Below are 8,834 nucleotides of genomic sequence, written 5' to 3'. Positions count from 1 at the left end.
CCCAAGGAGAGATGATGATCCAGGCTAACAGTCTTGCCTGAGGGTGTGGGAACAGACAATGTTGTGTGTTCAAGGAGAAGACAGTAAATGCTAAATCTGAGGAAGTCAGGTAGTCCATGGTGTACCTGTTTTTCCAGTCAAGATCAAGGACAAGGTAGCCTCCTCTGAGGACAGTGGTAAAGGTAAGGTTCCTGGAGTAGACGTGAGACCTCAGAGGAAAATGAAGATGTTTCTGTAACTGCACAAAATGCAATCAGAAATAGGAGGTAGTCCGTAACTGGAAGAATGTATCAGAAGAATGTACGGACACCTATGCTACCAAAAGAGATGCACGCCAGCTCCCCAGTTGTGCTCTCCTCATAGTCTTTAGGTCCATGACACCTTCTCCATCTTACACAGAAGGGAAAAAACTTGCTTAACTTGAGTAGCCCACCCAGGTCAGCATACGGCTAGAATCCAACCTGCCCTGTTTTCTGCTATAACCATACCCAGCCTCCTACTTTTGAAGATTTCCATTAGCTAAATACACAACACCAGCTCTTCTCCAGGCCTTATCGGCCTCCATTTACCCCCAAATTAGCATCAAGACCTACTCTCAGACCAGGCTTAGGGGATTGCCTGTCATCCCAGAACTCGGGAGTCTCAGGCAGAAGGATAGGTTCAAAGCCAGCCTGGGCTTCATAGTGACTTCAAAGCAATCCCATGCGATATCACATGGCGTAGTTCTCAGAATTTCAAGACCTTGGCCTATCCCTGTTTTGGTTTTCCCTCTGTAAAATAGTCATTGTAGTCTTAAGTAGTAAAGAGCAATGCTTCATCACATCATCTGAAAAAAGGATTTGGGTAAGAGGAAAGGTCAGGAGGATGCAGGATCCCTCAAGCCTGGCAACCCAGAAAGATGTTTCCAGAACACAGACTTAGAGGTACAATTTGGAAAACCAAAATGGAGAACAAATGTGAGAAATGAAATTGGAGAGCAAGTGTGGGGGAGGCTCAAGCCTCAGTTTCTCACTGTAGGAACCCAAACCCCACCTTGCCAGGATGCATGGCCCTGGCACAGGCTAGAGCCTGGCAAGTATTCACCCCCTGGCATTGGTTCCTAGACACTATTAACTCATGAGTTGACTTCGAACTCTTGCCACTTCCTCTCTGGACCATTTGTGTTAACTGGGCCCCAGTATCATCCTCTTTAAGGAAACAGCAGTGACCTTTCTGTCCCAAGATCTTATGAGGACCTACAGGCACATGACTGTATGTACCAGGAGCTTGCAAAAACAAAAGACCCACTCGTACATGCACACAAATGAAAGTGAGGGGTAGCTCAAGATAGGGAGGGCAAATGTAATTTGACTCCCGACACTGTGGGAACAAGAGTTTGCCAGGAGGCCAGGGCACAATAGTGCACAAGAGATGAGGGCAAGGTCAAGGCTCTGAGTGGTCTGACTGACTGCTCCTTTCAACACTGAAAATCTGATCTTCCAGTCATGTAAGTGAGCATGGGTCTTCAACCTCTGCCTTGTGCATGAAACCATGAAGTCTTGAGTAAGCCTCCATCTCAGATGTTCTTGTTTAATTTGTGGACCAAACAGCTTAACTGACTCACCTGTTAACATGATTGACAATTATTTACTTTGGAGAGCCCTGAAAGGCACTTCTACATTGCAGAAATTGGAATTATCTCGAAGCCCATCATCCAGTATCAGGTTTCCCAATTCCCATTCTATAAAAGAGGCTGATTCCTCTGTGGCAAAAGTGGTAGGAGAGGAGCCCAGGACAGCTGCCGCAACCGGGAGACTCAGGTGAGACCTGCGCCTTCCTCTGCTCCACAGATGCTCTGGGTAGCAGGAGGCCATGCCCTTACTCTACACTCATGCTGGCAGACTGTACTGTCACTAACTAGGCACATTACAAGAGAAACAGGGATGGCCATGGTCAGGGGCAAGGACCAGCCATTCACTCACCTTTCCAAGAGAGGACACCATTGATGAGCAGTGAGCTCTCCACATGCCCTAAGTGAATGCTCTACAGAAGAAATTTCAACTTGAGGTTACCATCACAATTGAGATGCTGTCTCTGGTCATGTGACCTGTAGCTCTTGATGGTATCCACACACCATCATGGCCTGAACACAGACCCAAGAACCATCCTTTAGCAGAGGTGATGGCCAAGCAGTCCAGATCCTCAGCCTCTGCCATCCACACTGAAGAGCGGGGTGAGAATAATGGGTCAGGCCCCCCAGTGACATCCCCGGCCCCAGACTAAATCTGACAGTCACTTAACTCTACAGAAGCTTCTGGGTCAGGCATGCTTGACTTCAGCTCCTCTTGCTGTTGCAACTTGTCACCTTGCAGGAGACTGCCTTGAGTGACTAGGCCTCTGCTCCAACTGTGAAACAGGGGTTGTCCATGCCCACGTCTGAGGATGTGGTGACAATGAAGTTGGTGACTGAGTGTATCAGCCTGTGGCATGGGACAGACTACTCTATGGCAGTGTTAGCAATTGTTGCTAGTTATCACCTGCTGGGATTCAGGGGAGGGAAGAAACCCCACCACCCTGGGCAGGGCAGGCAGTGAGAGAACCCCAGCTGTGCACACCACAGCAGACTTGTCACTTTTTCTGCAGATACCGAGAGATGTTTCTAGTTGGGAGCCTGGTTGTCCTCTGTGGGCTGCTGGCCCAGAGCTCAGCCCAGCTGGCAGGCCTGCCCTTGCCCCTGGGCCAGGGCTTGCCCTTGCCCCTGGACCAGGGTCTGCCCTTGCCACTCGACCAGGGCCTACCTTTGGCTGTGACCCCAGCTCTGCTTTCAAATCCCACAGACCATCTTGCTGGAAGCTTCACAGATGGTGAGTCTATCTATGACAGTCTCTTTCAGGTATGTGAGCATGTGTGTCTGTGTTTACATGTGTGCTCTAGTATACCTAGCCTCCCAATACCAGGAAGGGAAGCATGTGTGAGAAAGAGGGGGCAGACCTGAGGCAGCAGATGTGGCCCCTAAGGACCCTTTCTCTTTTGCAGCTCTAAGTGGTGGCCTGCTGTCTGGGGGACTGCTGGGCATTTTGGAAAACATTCCACTCCTGGATATATTAAAGTCTGGAGGAGGCAATACTAATGGCCTGGTTGGGGGCCTACTTGGAAAACTGACATCATCTATCCCTTTCCTGAACAACATCCTGGAGTGAGTCGCCTCAAAGAGGGATTTGGTTCCTACTAACAACTGAAGATTTGCTGGCCCCAGGCAGCCTCCCTGCAGAGGGAGAGGGATGGGCTGAGCATGGAGCCCAGACTCAGTCCCCAGGCTTCTCTCCACTCTACCAGCAACAGTGGCCTTTTGACCTATAGCTGCCCCCAGTCCTAAGGCACACCCTGAGCCCCTGCATCTGTTATTATCTCCATGACAACCCTCCCATGTCAGCTCCAATATCCCTAGTTCCAGGATGGAAAAATGAGGCACAGAGATGTGCCTGTGCTCACATACCTGGGGTGATGCAGAGTCAGGAATCTAACTCAGAAAGGCCCCAAGCTGGGGCCTTTTTCACCCCCTGCTCATCCCATCTGGGGAATGTGAGCTGTTACTAGGCTACCCTCCTCAACCATTACCATCTAAGTGATGTGACTGAGTTCTGATGTGCTGCTTCCCATGAGCCACTCAAGAGCTTCCTAGGCATGAAGCCACAATGGATATCTTGTTGCCAGTGACCAGATATCCAAGCCCAAGTTTTTGGTAAGCCTGGACCAAAGTCATTGCCAGGATTCCCTGGCCTTTGCTTCCTGACCTGCAGACAGTCAGACTTGAGCTTGATTAGAACTGTCTGTGCTGGATAACCCGAGGTCAGGTCTCCTGGGCTTGGTTTCTCCATCTGTGAGATGGGGTTATACACACATAGAAAGGCTATGGAGGAGAGCAGGGAAAGGTAAGTACCTGGCACCATGGATGGCTCAGGGAAGGCTCCTTCCCATCATTTTGCATTCTTTCCAACTTCTGCTCTTTAGTCCCTGTGATAAGCACTGAGGGCTGATATGCTACTGCAGGTTATGACAGGACGTGCTGGGTTTTTCTAGTTGCCCATGTATCTTCTACGACAGTCCATTCATCCATCCACCCCTCCATCATCTTTCCCCCCTTTCATCTAACTACTTGTTCTTCTGTCCACTCTTCTGTGTATCCTCCCAACCTACAGAACCACCCACCTGCTTCATAAGGTTCTGTGTGGTCATATGCAGTCTCTTTCATCAATACCTCCTAGACCTGAGATTGACAGAAGGCCTTGTGTGTTAGGCAGAATTTAAGGAAAATGGATGTGGCTGTAAGACTATCTTCCTTGTCTGGAGTGGCCAGCTCTGCCTCTGAGATGGGTAAACTTGTGTGGAAGGGATTTTCCAGGTTTAACATTGAAGACACTGATTTTCATCCCTCTAATGTTGATCCCCTGAACAGCATAAAAATCACTGATCCCCAGCTGTTGGAACTTGGCCTTGTGCAGAGCCCTGACGGCCATCGTCTCTATGTCACCATCCCTCTAGGCTTCACACTCAAAGTGAATACGTGAGTAGGTCTCAACTGGGTGGGTAAGGGGGTGGCTCACAAAGGGAGAGTTTGGTGGCTATGGGAAGCTGCAAATGCCAAGGTCTCCAACATTAGCGCATTTGCTGTTATGTTGAGAAAACTTAGCAATGTGCTTTGACCTCTCTGAGCCTTGCTTTCTCCTGCTTGGGAGATGAGAACAACTATGAAACATACAGGGTGAAGTGAGGCTGGCCCTCCTGTCAACCCTCCACCTTGAAATGTGGGGAAAGACAGGGGGATGTTTCCTCCTTTTCTGGCAGGCCCCTGGTTGGAAGTCTTTTGAAATTGGCCGTGAAGCTGAACATCACTGCAGAAGTCTTAGCCGTGAAAGACAATCAGGGGAGGATCCACCTGGTCCTCGGTGACTGTACCCACTCCCCTGGCAGCCTGCAGATCACCTTGCTCAATGGGTGAGGCTAAAGAACTAGCTTCTTCCACCCAGAGACAGCAGTGTGGAATTACAGAACAATGGGTGGACAGATGAGTAAGGGGATAAAAAGGAAGATGGATGTGTGAGGATGGGTAGGTAGGCTGATGTATGTATATTTGGTGAGGGAAGAAAAAAATATACAGACATGGACACATGGATAAGTTAAAGAATGCAAAAAGGCTCACTTATTCCTTGTTAGACAAAATGGCCAATTTTTAATACTATGCAAAAGTACACACTGTGATTTTTTTTTAGCAATGCTGTGCACACTGTGATATTCTTAATGACATTTATACTTTTTGTCTGTTTTACCGTATTTCACGGACCTTCACAGATAATCTAAAATTATCTTGTCTAGTTATTACAAAGAGACAAATTTTATTACTGTTAATTGTTCAAAAGTAAGCTAGATGTTGTTAGAGAACATTATTGTTTATTATGTTGTCATATTTATAATAGGGTGGCCAATTTTATAATGGATTAGGCAATAAATAGTTTGAATTTAAGACTCACCTATCACAGGGGATGTGAGCTTCACTAGTATGTCTCCAATTTTGTCTCATGTTATTTATTTGTAATACAAAATTACACTGAAATTTCTGATACAATCCTCCTAAGAGGTAAATACATGTAACCCCTATTTGTATGCTTGTCCCAGTTGCCTGCCACATGGGAAGACCCAGTTATCCACAGTGTGTAGGACCTGGCCACACCATGGCTCACATTTGATAAATACATGTATTGGACTTTGCATGTATCATTTCATTGAGTCCCCATGACAACTACAAACTAAGCTCTGTTCATGCATTCATGGATTCCACAGTCTTGTACATTTACTATATCCCTGAAGTGTGCTTATTTTACACTCAGCTGTGTGTGCATGGCTGGGCTGTGTGTAACTCTCTTCATCCAAGACCCTTGCTGTTAAATCTGCCATGGACATGAATGTGCAAGGCCTAGTCTCAGTTAATGGGTGCCAAGATTGAGTGTGTATAGTGGCTGCTGAACTTCGCCAGAGCAACCCCAAGCCTCTAGGTCACATCCATGCCTTTTTCTTCCAGAGTCACTCCACTTCAAAGCGTCTTAGACAACCTCACAGGGATACTGACTAAAGTACTTCCTGACCTGGTGCAAGGCAAGGTAAGAGATCAAAGGGACAGTCCCCTGATCCAGGGGTCTTAGAGCTTCTTGGGCTGAGAAAGAGCCCTGGAGTGAACTAAGCTGAGCTAGTCTGTGTGAGAAATGAATCCATCCATCAGCCCATCTGTCCCATGGTCCAGCCATCTGTGTTACTTCTTTCCACCTCTCCAAACACATTTGTTGGCTTCTTCTGGCTTTAGAAAATATTCCTGAATGTGTTCCACCTGGGGCAAGCTGCTTCTCTGAGGGTCTTCTTGTAGGAGGTCCTGTGTCTAACTCCTCTCTCTGCCCTGGGTCAGGTATGTCCTCTGGTCAATGGGATTCTCAGCCGTTTGGATGTCACCCTGGTACATGACATTGCTGGTGAGTGCTGTTTCTAAGTCTTCTTCCACACCAAGGAAACCTGTTTCCCCCAAGAAGGTTTGTCCTTGAACATCATCCATCCTTCCTTGGGGATATTTTTGTCCCCATGAATGATCCAGATGAATTTGAGGTAAAGCCTGCCTCCCCTCTCAGCCTGACCTGAGAACAGCCGGGCTGTCTGGAGGAGGAGGCTGCACCTTCCCCACATGCTTGAGTGTGGTAAGCATAGCTGGTGATCAGAGCTCTTGCTGGATTCCTTCACCACCAGATCGTGAATCTCACCTGGCTTTTGTCTTGTTTTTGTTGTCCAGAATTACTGATCCATGGGCTAAAATTTGTCATCAAGGTCTAGGCCCCCCCAGGAAGAGAGAGGATTGGCCTTAGCTGAGCTGGTGAGTACTACCCCACATTCCTCAGTATTTGAGAATTGGCCTTTATCCTTCTAGAAGGAAGCAGAGATCTAGGAACAATGTCATCAGTATTCATCAGCTTTCCATCACTCTAATGAAAGGGCTAAGCTAATCAACTTATAAAGAGAAAAGGGTTTCTTTTGACTCACAGTTTTGCAGATCCAGTTCTTGACCAATTGTCCCATTGCTTTGGGACTGTGATAAGGCAGCATGTTATAGTGGAGGAAGACATTCATTTGTTCAGTGGCCAAGAGACAGCAAGAGGTAGAATTTTAGTCCCCCCGGAGGGCATGCCCCATCACCTAAAGACCATTCACTCCCCAGAGCCCCAGAGAGCCTATTCCTATTGGTTCCACTGGCTCACAGCATCGTTACCATAGGGATCACACCTTTAACAGCTGGGTCCTTAGGAGAATGTCTAAGATTCAAGTTGTAGCAATATCCAAAGAGAGACAAGCATCCACATGGACACACATAGGAATACACACAAAGGTCCACAGAAAAGCTGACAGAGGTAGAGAGACACAGGTGCCACATCAACACATCTGACCAAAGAAACATGCATCATCATGGACACACACACACTAACCAAATACATACATGATACAAATGCATGCATTCTCACACCACTATACGTACACACATGTGCAAACATGTACAGACTCACAACATTCAAGGTACAAAAACAATGTGTGCCACAAAGATCCAGGCTCCTTATGACTGAGACTTGAGTCTCAGCAGGCCTCTGTCCCTCAGAGGGCCAGTTTGATGTTAACAATACCAGTGAGAGTCGCTGACTTCACATGCCCTCCTGACAAAATTCTTCTCCTAACAGAGAAGAATTGCAGCTGCTCGGCCTCTTTCCCATTTCCCCATGGCTCTGGAAAATGATATGCCTGCTTCTCCCCCAATGAACCTGATCTCCTCCTTTCTCATCAGGACTGATTAATCCCACGATCGTTACTAAATAAAATAGCTCTTTATCTGCACTAATGTCCTGTGTTCTTCACCATTAGTTGAGGCTTTAGAAGCTAGAAAGTGCAGCTAGGCAGTCAAGGGCCATGCCCTGGAGCCTCCCATCCTGGGTCTGAGTGGTCTTGAAGAGCTGAGGGCTGGAGTTCCCGTGAATGGAAATTAGGGTGGCTACTGCTGTTCGTAGATGGTGTGGATGAACACTCAGCATCAATGCTCACACACAGGGTACCACACAGAAGTGAAGCAGCCTCATTAGATGTGCTCCAGAGCTGGGCATGAAAGGAGGGTGTGTAAGGGCATATATGGATCTGGTCCACATCTCAAGCTGGGTGCTGGAGGTAACCAGGCATGTGGAAAGATGAACTAATCATAGCAGGAAGAGAAGGGGACCACTCTGTGTGGAGTTGCTTGGGAAGCGCTGAATAAGACACCTGGGAAGCTAAAGGACATTGTCATACTGGCCTCTTTTCTGTTCCCCCCAGCAACAGAAGGACAGAAATGACAAAAAGAGCAGAAGGAAAGATGCTGTGGTCCAAGTATTGACTGCTCATGGAAAGCAATGAAGATGTTAATAGGAGTTGTCATTTTTTTAGGGGAAAAACTGGATTTGGAGGAAGTGAGAAGAGGAAGGGGAAAGTTGAGATTGTATAGAACATGAAAAACTGGATGCAAGAAAAGAATCTCTGAGAGATCAGACAATCAAAAACCCACAGTCTCAGTAAAAACAAATAATAATAATAATAAATAAACAAATAAAAAGCAGCCAGTGGACACCGGAGCCGGGGAGGGGGTAGAGCAACTCCAAGACCTCTTTTCCCAGAGCGATGGCAACATATGTCCTGCTCACTCGCTCCCTGCACCGCCCACCTTTAAGTTTGCCTTCATTTCACCTGTCTCAGAGTTCACAGACAAGGAATATACAATTTCTCACTCATGCACTGGCTGAGCAACA

The 8,834-nt window shown here is 47.4% G+C and overlaps 1 protein-coding gene across 2 annotated transcripts; it reads left to right on the top strand.

Annotated features, from left to right (window-relative positions):
* The first annotated feature begins 1,596 nt into the window (after positions 1-1,596).
* LOC127229129 (BPI fold-containing family A member 1) lies at positions 1,597-8,613 on the top strand. 2 transcript variants are annotated; one of them, XM_051194146.1, is made up of 9 exons: positions 1,597-1,799; positions 2,623-2,843; positions 3,016-3,175; positions 4,436-4,543; positions 4,825-4,974; positions 6,056-6,134; positions 6,434-6,497; positions 6,809-6,889; positions 8,365-8,613. In XM_051194146.1, exons 1-8 carry the CDS (start codon positions 1,612-1,614, stop codon positions 6,847-6,849), a joined length of 1,011 nt encoding a protein of 336 aa, XP_051050103.1. In that variant the 5' UTR covers positions 1,597-1,611; the 3' UTR covers positions 6,850-6,889; positions 8,365-8,613. The 2 variants fall into 2 exon arrangements, with proteins under 2 accessions (XP_051050103.1, XP_051050095.1); XM_051194138.1 differs by lacking the exon at positions 8,365-8,613 and adding an exon at positions 7,743-7,890.
* The last annotated feature ends 221 nt before the right edge of the window (positions 8,614-8,834 follow it).

The sequence above is a fragment of the Phodopus roborovskii genome, unplaced genomic scaffold (genome assembly GCF_943737965.1).
Source record: "Phodopus roborovskii unplaced genomic scaffold, PHOROB, whole genome shotgun sequence".
Classification (NCBI taxonomy): domain Eukaryota; kingdom Metazoa; phylum Chordata; class Mammalia; order Rodentia; family Cricetidae; genus Phodopus; species Phodopus roborovskii.
Note: the sequence above shows the minus strand (reverse complement) of the source record. Positions and strands in the feature narration are given on the sequence as shown.

What these genes read in the sequence shown, in the direction of transcription:
- LOC127229129 (XM_051194146.1), top strand. Translation starts at nt 1,612, where the DNA reads ATGATTGACAATTATTTACTTTGGAGAGCCCTGAAAGGCACTTCTACA. An exon ending in TGCTGGAAGCTTCACAGATG is followed by an intron (nt 2,844 to 3,015) that starts GTGAGTCTATCT and finishes TCTCTTTTGCAG; the next exon opens with CTCTAAGTGGTGGCCTGCTG. An exon ending in CCTGGTACATGACATTGCTG is followed by an intron (nt 6,498 to 6,808) that starts GTGAGTGCTGTT and finishes TTTGTTGTCCAG; the next exon opens with AATTACTGATCCATGGGCTA.